At 42.7% G+C, this 13,703-nt stretch overlaps 2 protein-coding genes across 4 annotated transcripts; both read right to left on the bottom strand.

Moving 5' to 3' along the window:
• Window positions 1–2,385: 2,385 nt before the first annotated feature.
• On the bottom strand, window positions 2,386–8,205 carry LOC139419639 (inactive serine protease PAMR1). 3 transcript variants are annotated; one of them, XM_071169621.1, is made up of 5 exons: window positions 7,928–8,205; window positions 7,528–7,692; window positions 5,618–5,785; window positions 5,074–5,277; window positions 2,386–4,766 (listed from the first exon to the last, which is right to left on the bottom strand). In XM_071169621.1, exons 1-5 carry the CDS (start codon window positions 8,016–8,018, stop codon window positions 4,753–4,755), a joined length of 642 nt encoding a protein of 213 aa, XP_071025722.1. In that variant the 5' UTR covers window positions 8,019–8,205; the 3' UTR covers window positions 2,386–4,752. The 3 variants fall into 3 exon arrangements, with proteins under 3 accessions (XP_071025722.1, XP_071025723.1, XP_071025721.1); XM_071169622.1 differs by having other exon boundaries at window positions 2,386–4,757; XM_071169620.1 differs by having other exon boundaries at window positions 2,386–3,286.
• Window positions 8,206–8,910: 705 nt separating this feature from the next.
• LOC139419638 (histone H4 transcription factor) lies at window positions 8,911–13,656 on the bottom strand. Its single transcript, XM_071169619.1, has 9 exons — window positions 13,155–13,656; window positions 12,712–12,938; window positions 12,336–12,447; window positions 11,939–12,091; window positions 11,735–11,812; window positions 11,498–11,618; window positions 11,129–11,267; window positions 10,771–10,895; window positions 8,911–10,526 (listed from the first exon to the last, which is right to left on the bottom strand). Exons 1-9 carry the CDS (start codon window positions 13,318–13,320, stop codon window positions 10,190–10,192), a joined length of 1,458 nt encoding a protein of 485 aa, XP_071025720.1. The 5' UTR covers window positions 13,321–13,656; the 3' UTR covers window positions 8,911–10,189.
• Between the last annotated feature and the right edge of the window lie 47 nt (window positions 13,657–13,703).

Raw genomic sequence — 13,703 nt, 5'->3', positions numbered from 1 at the left:
GATGGTGCCAGGTTTCCTCCAGATGTGACGCTTGGTATTCAGGCCAAAGAGTTCAATCTTGGTTTCATCAGACTAGAGAATCTTGTTTCTCATGATCTGAGAGTCTAGGCGCCTTTTGGAAAACTCCAACCGGTTTGTCACGTGCCTTTTACTGAGGAGTGGTTTCCGTCTGGCCACTCTACCATAAAGGCCTGATTGGTGGAGTGCTGCAGAGATGCTTGTCCTCCCTGACCAAGGCCCGTCTCCCCCGATTGCTCAGTTTGGCTGGGCAGCTAGCTCTAGGAAGAGTCTTGGTGGTTCCAAACTTCTTCCATTTACGAATGATGGATGCCACTGTTCTTGGGGACATTCAATGCTACAGAAATGTTTTGGTACCCTTCCCCAGATAAGTGCCTGGACACAATCCTTTCTTGGAGCTCTACAGACAATTCCATCTACCCCATGGCTTGGTTTTTGCTCTGACATGCACAGTCAACCTTATATAGACAGGTGTGTGCCTTTCCAAACCATGTCCAATCAATTTAATTTACCACAGGTGGACTCCAAACAAGTTGTAGAAACATCAAGGATGATCAATGGAAACAGGATGCACCTGAGGTCAATTTTAAGTCTCATAGCAAAGGGTCTGAATACTTAAGGTATTTCCATTTTTTATAATTTAGCAAAAATGTCTAAAAACCTGTTTTCACTTTGTCATAATGGGGTCTTGTGTGTAGATTGCTGAGGATGAAAAAAATACATTTTGGAAAAAGGCTGTAACTTAAGAAAATGTGGAAAAAGTCAATGGGTCTGGATACTTAGTGCCTTCGAACGGGGTATGGTAGTAAGTACCAGGCGCACTGGTTTGGAGTATGTCAAAAACTGCAACGCTGCTAGGATTCACGCTCAACAGTTTCCTGTGTGTATCAAGAATTTGTCCATCACACAAAGGACACGCAGCCAACTTGACAACTGTGGGAAGGATTGGAGTCAACATGGGCCGGCATCCCTGTGGAACGCTTGACACCTTGTAGAGTCCATGCCCAAAGGATTGAAACTGTTCTGAAGGCAAAAGGGGGAGCAACTCAATATTACGTAGGTTTTCATGTATCCAAAATTAAGCTACTGTGGTGTTTAAAAAAAAAAAAAGTGGTCACACCACTTCACTAAAATTGCATTGGCCAATACAGTACTCTAATACCATAATACAGTATATTCCATTTTACGTAACAGACACTTATATCCAAAGTGACAACACTCCACATTTTGGTATGTGACCCCAATACATAAGTACCATACAATAATGTAAAATACAATATAGATGTAAGATGTATGACTGCCATCCCCATAAGCGTACCACTCTCCTTCAGGCCATGGATGAGGAATGCAATGATTTTCACCCAGACCTATGTGAGGCTTGGAGTCGCCATGCCAAAAGGTTTTTCCCCAGGTGCATGAAAAATGAGGATGCTCAAGACAGGTTTGATGCAAACTAGCACCTGCTAAACATTGTATTTCATTTGATTACATTGTGAAAGATGTCGTCAATGATCACCCCTGGGATAGAAATGGAAATGTGATGTTCAGTCAATTTTAAAATGGGTAGTGCAAGTACATTGCCTAATGTGAAAACAGTGTAACGTACTGTAATTTACAGTACTGTAGCATACTACATACATTCAAAGGTATCTTATATTTTTTGCTATTACATTAATGGTTGTTAAAATAATTACAGTCATTATGTTGTGTTTTGGTGATTAAACCAATGTATTTCACAGAAGGATTATATTGTGGCTCAATGGTTGTGTGGTATGTCTCCCCCCATAAAATGAATGCACAATGAAAGCTTTTGAACATAAGACTGGCTGCGTTACAAATGTTATAAGTTTGGAGTTTTGTCCTAAGAGTTTTGAAAATTCACCACATACTTGTGAAAATAGTACCAAGCGATAAAAAATAACTAAGAAACTGTGTTGCACCAGTTTCCAAGCCTTTAATGTTTTGGTGTTGGGACTGCAGCAACACCATGTGGTTATTATAGATATTAACACAGTCATTGGTTATTTTGAGATTGTTGACATTGAGCACAACACAGCAATGCTAGGAAAAGCTTTAACAATAATATATCATGTTGTGTCTAGTATTGAAACTCTGGATTCTGGAAAACTGCAGAAAAACATGTTTCAAATACAGTCATTGCAAAGCCTTCAGAAAACTGCTCATTTAAATAAGGATATTAATGCATTAGAATAGAGCATAAAGCTCCCCGAGGTTATATCTGAGGAAGTATTAAGTCCACTTAGTGTCCACTGTCTCCAGGCTCTTTACCTTTATATTGTATTCACCTCATATTTCACCATGCCACCTGAGGGAACACAGGATCAGAGGGCGGAGATAGATCATTACTCAACGTCAATGCAGATTTCTGCTTTATTATATCAATGACAAGCTAACACATCACTTTCTATTCACAATATGCTTGAAGAATGGCCTTGTGAAAAAAAGTTCTTAAATGGAGCAAAAGGGAACATTTGAAAGAAAAGCCATTTTCTTAGGCGCAGTCTTGATTTGTCATACGTGTGAGTTCTTAAAGAGCGTGCCGACCTTATTCCACAATGCCTTTTGCTGAATGGATAAATAAGAAACATAAACCATGGCAACATGGGGCTGGAATGTGCTCAAACGGGGATCACTGGGGTCAGGTACAGTTGAAGAAGTGTTCTTGTGTGTGTGACAAAGCAAGAGACATCTGGATTTGAGACGCAGGTAGTATCATCATAATGGCACCAGGACTTACAACTCTCCTCTCTGTCGCTTTTCTGCAGCTGTTGATACTGGGGACACTCGCACAGGGAGGTGAGTTCCAATTATATTTATTGGGTGCTCTGAGATATTACAACTATAGTGCCACATTCACATCTATATATTGTGTTGCTGTAGGTCATGTCCTGCAAACAGTATGGCTCATGTCGGTTGATTGAATATGAAAGTAAATGTCAGCGTACACATTAAACTGTCACAAATACTACATAATGCTATTACTTGTCTTTTAATTTACGGTTATCATGGTTTCATATTGAACACTAAAGAGAGTACATACCCACTTGAAGGGTCATAATAAGCCTTCATTATCTTGGGTTCTTGTTGCATCTTGTAGGTCCAGTGAGGGTGGCAGTGCCTATCAGGCTGTCTGTGTGAGAGTGAGCTTGTCCAATGGAGAATTGGTTGGTCAGGTTTACTCCAGCTCGGTGGTGGAAGGGGGAGTACTATTGGGGCCCATGAGGAGACTGGAGGACCCAGACCACGACTTTAAGTAAGGAACATTGGTCAGTATTAGCATCATTATTAACACTAAACACACATTTAAATACATTTTATTTGACAGAGAAGTCTATGTAATCTCTTGTATAATCATACATTTTCAGGCTTAATTCGTATACATTTGACAATGACATACTGCCAGAAATCAAAGTCAATTTCTCTTATCAAAATGTTGTACGGTATGGTCAGTCATCATAGCCTATCCTGCCTTGTTGTGCATGATGAACTTACACTTGTTGCTCTCCATTTAATAGGTTCACAGAGAAAGAGTTACCCAGACTTTGGGCTGCCCCTGGAAGCGTGTGAATTGAGTGGCTGGAAATGAGGCCAATCAGACCTCCTGGGAGCTACTGTCAGAGTGGATGCAGGTTCTTGCGGGTCTAAAACAGTGCTTAATGAATAATCTCTTATTCTTCTGTTCTCCCAGTATGTACAACACTATTCCATTATGTGTGTAATAAGCAGTTGTTAGCATAGCATTACTCAGACAAAATAATGTTTGACTTGGTCATGTTCATTTCATTGCAGGAGTTGGCTGCTATAAACGCAAAGAAAACAAACATATCCTGAGGCTCAGCTCTTGATCTAAACAAACATAATTAAATAGAATGGATTCAAAATAGAATGAATCTAGATCCCTATGGTCTAAACACAGAGTTGGATTTATAAGACAATGACAAATCATCAACAACTAACATTGTTAGTGAGGAAGCACCTTTGACTTTGGACAACCATCTACGTCTGGGTAACTCTTAAGCAATACAGACAGTCCAACCAATGGCTGTAACATAAGGAGAAATGAAGACACACTTCGTTAATATTGTATATCCCCATACATTTAGAAATACACATAGCATATTATGTGTTCCAAGCTATCCCCACATGCAGTACAGTAAACATGCTGTTCGATAGTTAACCTGGTCCTCCTCTCTGACTTCCACCGACACCTCTACTCTCCTCTGGGCTGCGGTGGGTAACAAGATTAAGGTCTCAGCTCAACAACTAGCTCATTCTAGGTTCCAGGACAGATTGAATGAGCAGGTTGAGGTAAAGGACAACTCGTTAATCCCAACAGAACCTCTACACTAGGAGAGGCCTCCCCCTCTATCGTCAAAACTGTTAATATACGCTGCATGATGAGTCCTTTATGTAGTCAGGGAGTTTGTTTAGGAAACTGAGGAACCTCCACTGTGTTCTATACGTTAACCCTATGAGGTTGTTGAGGTTAGGACCACAGTCTCTCACGACAGACTGTTGTTAGTTCCACAGAGATGTCTCGCTAGGTTTCCCTTTGATCCTCCTTTTGACAGCAGATGAAGCAGCAATAGTCCGACGAGGACATTCCGATTGAGATTCCAATGAGGATCTGTGATGTTAGGCTGTTCACCGATATCCTTGTGATGGTTTTGGAATACATATTCTAGTCACTCAATAGTGGAATGTGTCCGTCTTTTAACCTAAAGATACTTAAAGATAAAATACATTGTGGGGAAGTGTTTGTTGTGTGGGCCAAAGATTTTAGAACTTGTGAAATATGAATGGGTTACCTTAAGTTGGATATCAAATTTAATAAACACGTTGTGAACAAATTATTAACCACACTCTAGAGTACACATTTTTCAAGAACTCAACAAACTCACACCCACTCCACCCATTCATTGAAATGAGCTAATCTGGTTTAACTTCATTGCCTGCTAGTTGACATGCCCAGTTATTTAGCTATCATCAGTCAATGGACTGTACCACTCAAGGGCGTAAAAGTTTACTACTTACCACAGGCAATGTGGCAATCACACAGGCACGTGTCACAGCGGGTGAACCAGCGCTTCCAGTCAGGATTCATCTTCCTGCAGTTGTCGATGCCGTAGCAGCCCTGCTTAAGAGGCCCCATGTAGGACTTAAGGGGACAGGTGGAGGAGCAGGTAGCTGTTTCTAGCTCCTTCTCAGTGATCTCCACACGGCCCTGACGACACACCCCTGGCCCAGGGAGAGAGGGGGGACAGGGGTAGAGGGGATGGGGTGTGGAGGAGCAGAGACATGAGGTGTATGTGAGAGAAGGAAAGAAAGGTAAAGGACTTAATATAGTACGATAGTGAGTGTACTAAAATGTGTTCCCTGAGGTGTTAAGGCAAAATTAATGGTGATCAATAAGCCTGTATGAACAAACAGGCTACTCACTGAGACTACTGTGAGCTGGCTACATTCACGCAATGACATCGAACGCTAATTCTTCACACCTACAGGGAGTAGACTACACGTGTAGTGGAGACAAATTAGTTGGGTCTTTGATCACTATTGAACAAAATGGGCAACTCACTGAGACAGGAGGGTTTGGGGGTCCAGCCTCCATTGGACTGGCAGGCTCGGGCAGGGTCCCCCACCAATAGGAAGCCAGAGCGACAGGCATACCGGACAACTGAGCCAACCCACCAGTCGTTCCCGTACACCATCCCGTTATAGTCCACATCAGGCCTCCCACAGTTCACTGAACCACACAGGACAGAACAAACACCATAGAACAAGAGCAAACAGGACAAACACCATAGAACAAGAGCAAACACCATAGAACAAGAGCAAACACCATAGAACAAGAGCAAACACCATAGAACAAGAGCAAACAGGACAAACACCATAGAACAAGAGCAAACAGGACAAACACCATAGAACAAGAGCAAACAGGACAAACACCATAGAACAAGAGCAAACAGGACAAACACCATAGAACAAGAGCAAACAGGACAAACACCATAGAACAAGAGCAAACAGGACAAACACCATAGAACAAGAGCAAACAGGACAAACACCATAGAACAAGAGCAAACAGGACAAACACCATAGAACAAGAGCAAACAGGACAAACACCATAGAACAAGAGCAAACAGGACAAACACTATAGAACAAGAGCAAACAGGACAAACACTATAGAACAAGAGCAAACAGGACAAACACTATAGAACAAGAGCAAACAGGACAAACACTATAGAACAAGAGCAAACAGGACAAACACTATAGAACAAGAGCAAACAGGACAAACACTATAGAACAAGAGCAAACAGGACAAACACTACAGAACAAGAGCAAACAGGACAAACACTACAGAACAAGAGCAAACAGGACAAACACTACAGAACAAGAGCAAACAGGACAAACACTATAGAACAAGAGCAAACAGGACAAACACTATAGAACAAGAGCAAACAGGACAAACACTATAGAACAAGAGCAAACAGGACAAACACTACAGAACAAGAGCAAACAGGACAAACACTACAGAACAAGAGCAAACAGGACAAACACTATAGAACAAGAGCAAACAGGACAAACACTATAGAACAAGAGCAAACAGGACAAACACTATAGAACAAGAGCAAACAGGACAAACACTATAGAACAAGAGCAAACAGGACAAACACTACAGAACAAGAGCAAATAGGACAAACACTATAGAACAAGAGCAAACAGGACAAACACTATAGAACAAGAGCAAACAGGACAAACACTACAGAACAAGAGCAAACAGGACAAACACTACAGAACAATAGCAAACAGGACAAACACTACAGAACAAGAGCAAACAGGACAAACACTATAGAACAAGAGCAAACAGGACAAACACTATAGAACAAGAGCAAACAGGACAAACACTATAGAACAAGAGCAAACAGGACAAACACTATAGAACAAGAGCAAACAGGACAAACACTACAGAACAAGAGCAAATAGGACAAACACTATAGAACAAGAGCAAACAGGACAAACACTATAGAACAAGAGCAAACAGGACAAACACTACAGAACAAGAGCAAACAGGACAAACACTACAGAACAAGAGCAAACAGGACAGACACTACAGAACAAGAGCAAACAGGACAGACACTACAGAACAAGAGCAAACAGGACAAACACTATAGAACAAGAGCAAACAGGACAAACACTATAGAACAAGAGCAAACAGGACAAACACTACAGAACAAGAGCAAACAGGACAAACAGAGCATGCGCAAAGTAGAGAATAATGACTAATATACTGTATGAGAAGATAAAGATAGTACAATGTATTTCCAATTTTAGTTTGATACATTTCAGTGTACTGACAAATTCATTCATTTCCTGTTGTTAAGGAAAATACAATTTGATAGAATTTTTATGTAATTATGATGATGAATGTGCTACACTACAGTGAGAGAGCAGGGTACAGCAGATAAAGGTTACATGTGGGAGTAGTACCTCTGCAGAGGGATTTATAGCCAAACCAGCAGCAGTCAGAGTCCCCACAGCGATCCTTCTTCAGTTCCTGGTGTCTCCCCTTACAACCTCCCATACAGATGGGGGCTGTGCCTGACCAGTAGGTGTCATCCACAGTTTCTGGCTCTGGAGTCACCTCTGTCACACCTGAATCAGATCAGTTCCATCAGATAATATACACTAAGTTACCTGTCAAATCTGAATGAATCATTTCAATTTCATCAGATTACATACATCCTGGAGCTGATTTAAGTCACTTTGGATAAGACAAACCGCTAAATGACTCAAATGTATGTACTGAACCAAGGGTAAACCTCACGAAAGTTATGTACTTTCATTCAATAACCATCACGAGTAATACTGTTCTATTAAAATATCTTACCGCTACCTTCCTCCTCCATTAACTCAAGCAGCTGTGCGAATACCCCGTGTGAGGACCCCAGGAGCAGAAGCAGCAGTGAGTACAGTCTCATGGTTGCCTGTCTTCTGTCCCTCAGTAGCAGTCTCTACAAGCAGGATAGGTAAACAACTCAGTTCTGAACCAAAGAAAAAGCATGCATGGATGTTTCTCTTCAAACTTCCATTTAAATCTCCATAAAAAGGTACAGAAGCATGCCAAGTAGTCTTCAGGTGTTCTGCATGAACTCTATCTGCAGTAGGGTCCAGAGATAGCGACAGAGTAAGGAAGCAGAGAGAGTGCTGCTAACACTAAGCTCCTAGGACTGGTTAATCTTTTAAACACAGCTAACAACAACCCATCCACTACTACCACAGATATAATACTATGTGCTGTGCTTACACAGAGCCATAGCATGGGTTGCAGATATATTCATGTACATTATACAGTTTTGTATGGATATGCAATTGTAGTGTATAAGAAAAGGAGGCGAGAAATAACAAAATATTGTTATAAGAATGGCTTTCTTGAGTGCATTGCAATAGCTGCACGACTAGAGCAAAAAGTATGGATTCCATCTCTGCCGTTGAATAGAGTGGCAACAATCAAGAGCATCCTATTTCAGTCCTGTACATAGCCTCTCTGTGTCTGCCAGTCTTGTCCATCATTGGAGGAAGTGTCTGACGGGCAACAAGCCGGATGCAAGAGCACCACTAAGTGGATTAGATTCTAGGCCAGAGAATGCTCTCTTTCACACCATGCACACACAGGCACGCACACGCAGTAAATCAATTTCTGTGGGATAATTAAGAGCAAAATATAGATAAGTATTATACACAACGTTCTGCTTCACTTGATAGAGAATCATCAGTTCACATCTACATGCAATGTTCTGAAATGTGCATCAAACTAAATATACACACTCTAAAAAGGTGAGTGACAGCAATGCAAAATACGATACAAGCCAATAAAAAGCACAATCTGTTTATTGCCCAGGACCAAAAAACAAATGTCAAATCAAACAGCTGAGCGGTATAATAAAAAGCAGGGTCAATGAGTTAGCCAGCTAACTTAGATAAACAACCAGCAATAACTATTCATTTTCTGGTTATTTTATTTTAACTTGAATCAATTGTATTCAACACATTTTTGTTGTAGCCCTGGACAAGCACACCCGATTCAACTAATCATCAAACCCTCAATAAGTTGAATTAGATGAAATTCTCCAGAGCAACAAAATTATGCGTTGTTTGGGTGTATTCGAGGACTGGAGTTGGAAAACACTGAATTAAGGCATCCTCATGCTTCCCAGCCAAAACAATTTGGCAGAGTTTATGCATATATTAAGATGACATTTTGTGACGTTTTGGAGGCAAGCCGAAGTTCAGAGCCGAAGCTCACACCCCTTTGTCTGTGACTGGTCAACAGTATGGATTCTTGAATAGTCTGTTGTCATTCAACGAGAGACGACTCATTTTCAAGCACATTTTTTCCTTTGAAAAATACTTCACCAAACATCTTAGATATAAAATTGCACGACTAAGATTTCTTCGTCAAAAACATCAAGATTAATTACAGATTTCTTGAGTCATCTTAAATTAATTCTGATTAGACAAACAGTACTATTGTCGCTTTTTTTCAAATTTTTCAAGCAAAGGTCATTTAAGGGTGTATGCGAGCACACTCATTCGGTTAGCCAAGTTTGGCTAGGTGCCAGCCGAACTGAAGCATGCTGACGCCTTTAGACCAACACATTTCAACCCCCCCCCACCCCCCCAAAAAATATAACAAGTTATATAACTCTAGCTGGCTAACTCATTGATCCTGCTTTATAGTATACACCTATGAAGTCCATTCAGCTCAGCTCAAAGTTGTTCATAATGCAAAACATAGCAACTGTCTTGGTCTCCAACAATCGAGGATCAGACGTTGGAAAACAACTCTTCAGCCCAAGAAATCACATCCACAATATCAACTCCATATCTTCTGACAGAGTGCTATGAGGAGTGTGGGCCCTGCAGTGATGGCAGGGAAGGCCAGTCCTGCTGGTTAAATCCCAATATTTAGGATGTGTGAATCCTTGAAGAGTTCCCCCTCCTCATACTCAGTAGACAGGTACGCAAAAAAAACGGTAAAGCTCTCCCGTCCTTCCCTTAGTCCTGGTGCCTCTGTGCTGTGTCACTGCTCAGTATCTCAGAGGAACAAGCCATTAGATGAGCAGCATGTCTATGTGAGGGGTTGTAGTGGTTATACCACCTGCATGCCCAGCTGCTGAGCAGTGTCCTGTAGCTGCAGGATCACAGTGTCCTCCCCTGCCTGAGACGAGTCCCCCCCAGTCAAATCATAGAACACACCCTCCTCCTGCTCCCCCTCCAACAGCACCCCTCTCAGCTCCACCTGTACCTCTGTGGAGTGTGCTACTACCCTGGCATCCTCCCCAGGCCCCAGGATATCTGTCCGGGCAGCGTCCTCCCCCTCCCCCTCGTGGCCCTCCGGTCTCTCTCTCATCAGTTGCTCGGTCAGCTCCACACTCTCATAGCGGATCAGCTGCAGACGCATGAAGCCATCCTCATGCTCCCTATACCTGGGAGAGAGAAGGAAGACGGAGGTGTTAGCCACAAGACCAAAATGATTCCCGAACGATGCTCAAGACTTTCTCATTCACCTAGTAATGATTCTGGAGTCAAACTACTTGCATTGAATGAGGCCTTGTTAATACAAACCATCTCCACATAAACATGCTGTTAGATGCAATCTCAACCACATGCACTTTAGAATTGGTTGTCCTAGTATGCTGGCTATAAATGTTACGCTTGCTATGTTGGTACCTGAATCGGGGGTGTCCAGGGGGCCATTTGAACTGGTGCTTCTTGCGGAGGTGGGCAGTGAGGTTGTTTCCCCTAGTGAAGCACTGCTCACAGACATGACACTTGTAGCGAGCCACAAAATCCCCCTGAGTCGTCAACACAAAAAGCAAACATCTTAGAAAATAGGTCACACATAGTTTTGGAATGGATCACAATTAATAGAGTTGTTTTTTCATGGCGGACACAAACCGTACCGGGCTGGCTTCATATTGTCCTTTTCAGCACATTTCCACCAACTGCGATGGACGCATGACCAGGCCAGCCCAGCACAGTGCAGCAGTATAAAAAGGATAAACATTTGTAAATATCCCTAACTCACCTCATGTACTTTCTTGTAGTGGTTCTTGATGGAGTGCAGTGAGCGTGTGGTGTAGTCACAGTTGTTGAAGTCACAGCGGTAGGCCGGCTCAGTGCTGTGGGTGTCCAGGTGTTTACGAAGGTCGATCAGGTTCTTACAGCTGAGGAGAGATACACACACACACCACAGGAAAGACGGGTTAGGATGGGTTCTGCCCATACTATCGTTAACACTTGCACACACTAAACAGGTACTCCTTCAATATAATTCACTTTCATAATATTGATAGAGTATGGACATGATCTCTGTCAGAAATGGATGGTGTTGGCTTATATTACTGACCGGGAGTCCTGGGCATTACCTAACTATTTTCCTAATTTATTAACCTACCTGTACTCGCAGTATTCACAGCTGTAAGGCTTCTCGTTGCTATGGCGGAACTTTATGTGATTCCGCAGTGATGAGGGGGATGGGCAGGTCATATCACACAATGGACACTTGTAGTGATTTACTAACAGCAGAGAAGGAGCGAGAAGGAAAAAAAGATACAGATCAGAGCACAGTATTACTGGGCATCAAACGACAGCAACGTGTAATAGAAATACAAAGGGAGTTCAAGGGACTGACCATGATTCCTCATGTGGTCCCTCAGTAGTCTCTCTGTTGCAAAGCGTTTGGAGCAGTGGGAGCACTGGAACCTCTGACCTAGGAGAGACAAGGGACCACAGACACACAGTTATAGTCAGTCATTAAGTAAATTTGTTACTGGGTTATACTCCACAATGTTAGCAACGGCATTAATCCAATCCACCCCTGACCTTCCCCTCTCACCCTCGATGGTGGTCTGCCGTCTGATGTGGTCAAAGAACTTGGTGTTGTTGGCAAACATCCCTCCACAGATTGGGCAGGCCACCACCTTCTCCCCAGTGTGGCTCCGCAGGTGCTCCCGCAGCTTAAAACGCCCTTTAAATGTGGCCTCGCAGTCTGGAGAAAAGCCAGGGGAAAATATGTAGGTGATACTCTCAGTAGCAGTTACACTATGGTTCCAGGTCACATGAAATCAGTAATAACCTGCTTTTACCTATTTTATCCACCCTCAATTCCAAAATAATCAAAAACCCCACATCCTTCAACTGAAACACACAAACACCTCTACTTCTCCATGAAAAGTTGTAAACTAGCCTGTGTTAATCACTGCTGCCATTTTTACAGGGGTCAGTGGACTCACCCTTCCAGCCACAGCGCACCAAGAGCTCCTTATCAGCAGAGGGTACATCCATACACATACTGTGCATCTCCACATGGCGGTAGAACCACTCTGGGTTAGCAAGGGAGGGTTGCTGCAAATGCACACACACAAAAACATGTTATTCTCATAGTAATGAACTTATTAAGACCAACAAATGTGTGAAAACTTCACCACTTAAACTGATATGCTTAAACCGGTCCACTTGAATAGATTTGAGCCCATCTAAATGAAAGAGTTGTGTGTGTTTCGTGCCTGACTGTTCACGTCCCTGGTCTATGCCCGGCTTAATGCCATGTCTGTCTGTCCACAAGCTTCACATCTAAGCTAGATATAACCCACACCAACAGTGTCTCACCTCACATTGCTCCCACTGGCAGATGAAGTTGTCTGTGATGTCAGGCACGATGTTGCGGTTGTGGAGGCCAATGGTGCAGGTGCCGATGCTGAGCTGGCCCTTGAGTACCCCCTGGCCCCACTGCTTCAGCTTGGTGTGGTAACAGTGGAAATAGACGTGGCGCTTAAACTCCTCGGCACTCTCCACAGAGCAGAACCCACAATCTTTCCATAGACAGCTGTGCTCCTCTAGTGACATAAAACGAACAAGATACATGCATATGGCATTGTACAACATGAGTGTCTTCCACAATAGCCTTTGATAGCTACTTTATCTCAAATAAAAATTAAGGTTAGACTTTTCCTCTCTTATGCATTGTATCTCTCACACAGAGCGTCACTCCACGTCGGAGGTACTGTGTGGCTGTGAAAAGAGAGTAATCCATGCTCCCCTTGCCCGCTCACCAAATGAGTAATTTCCCCCGTCCTCTATGTCCAGCGCCTTGAGGTGACCCTCCACATGCTCGCAGAACTCCTGCATCCGATCGAACGAATCTTGGCAGGACCCCCACTCACACGCCAACTCCAGCAGTGAGTCCTCTTTTCTCGTCCGTTTGCTTGCAGGAGGCATCGAATCTCACACTATACGTTCACATGAACGATCGTGTCTAACACAAAAAGCTAACCTTCTATGAAAACGAAAATGTCCTTGCTAACAAATGGTAGCTAAGCTAGGAATTCGCAGATGAGCTAACTCACGGCAGTAGTAGTATCCACGTGTGACAACAACGTTATGATGTCGTGTTGAAAAGTAATGTAGCTAGCAAGAAAATATTTCTGTTTTCGAAAAATCGAAAACAGAATTGCTCAATTATTTAGACTAGAAAGAATAACCAAATATATAGTTGAACTACCCAACCTGGATGTTGTTGGACAAATGTTTCGCAATGAGTTACAGAGCTCCTATCAGAAATCTTCACCTTCTTCTTCGTTGGAATTGGGTTGGCGGGTCGC

This window comes from Oncorhynchus clarkii, chromosome 10, assembly GCF_045791955.1.
Source record: "Oncorhynchus clarkii lewisi isolate Uvic-CL-2024 chromosome 10, UVic_Ocla_1.0, whole genome shotgun sequence".
NCBI lineage: Eukaryota > Metazoa > Chordata > Actinopteri > Salmoniformes > Salmonidae > Oncorhynchus > Oncorhynchus clarkii.
The sequence above is the reverse complement of the archived record's forward strand: the minus strand, read 5'-3'. Positions and strand labels throughout refer to the sequence as shown.

Coding starts and splice junctions, on each gene's coding strand:
- LOC139419639 (XM_071169620.1), bottom strand. CDS start 8,018: ATGAGACTGTACTCACTGCTGCTTCTGCTCCTGGGGTCCTCACACGGG. Junction 5,786..7,527: donor CTATAAATCCCTCTGCAGAG/GTACTACTCCCA, acceptor TGTGTGGTTCAG/TGAACTGTGGGAGGCCTGAT. Junction 3,287..5,073: donor TGATTGCCACATTGCCTGTG/GTAAGTAGTAAA, acceptor CCTTACTTAAAG/TCGTGGTCTGGGTCCTCCAG.
- LOC139419638 (XM_071169619.1), bottom strand. CDS start 13,320: ATGCCTCCTGCAAGCAAACGGACGAGAAAAGAGGACTCACTGCTGGAG. Junction 11,619..11,734: donor GGACCACATGAGGAATCATG/GTCAGTCCCTTG, acceptor CTCTGCTGTTAG/TAAATCACTACAAGTGTCCA. Junction 10,896..11,128: donor ACTACAAGAAAGTACATGAG/GTGAGTTAGGGA, acceptor TTGACGACTCAG/GGGGATTTTGTGGCTCGCTA.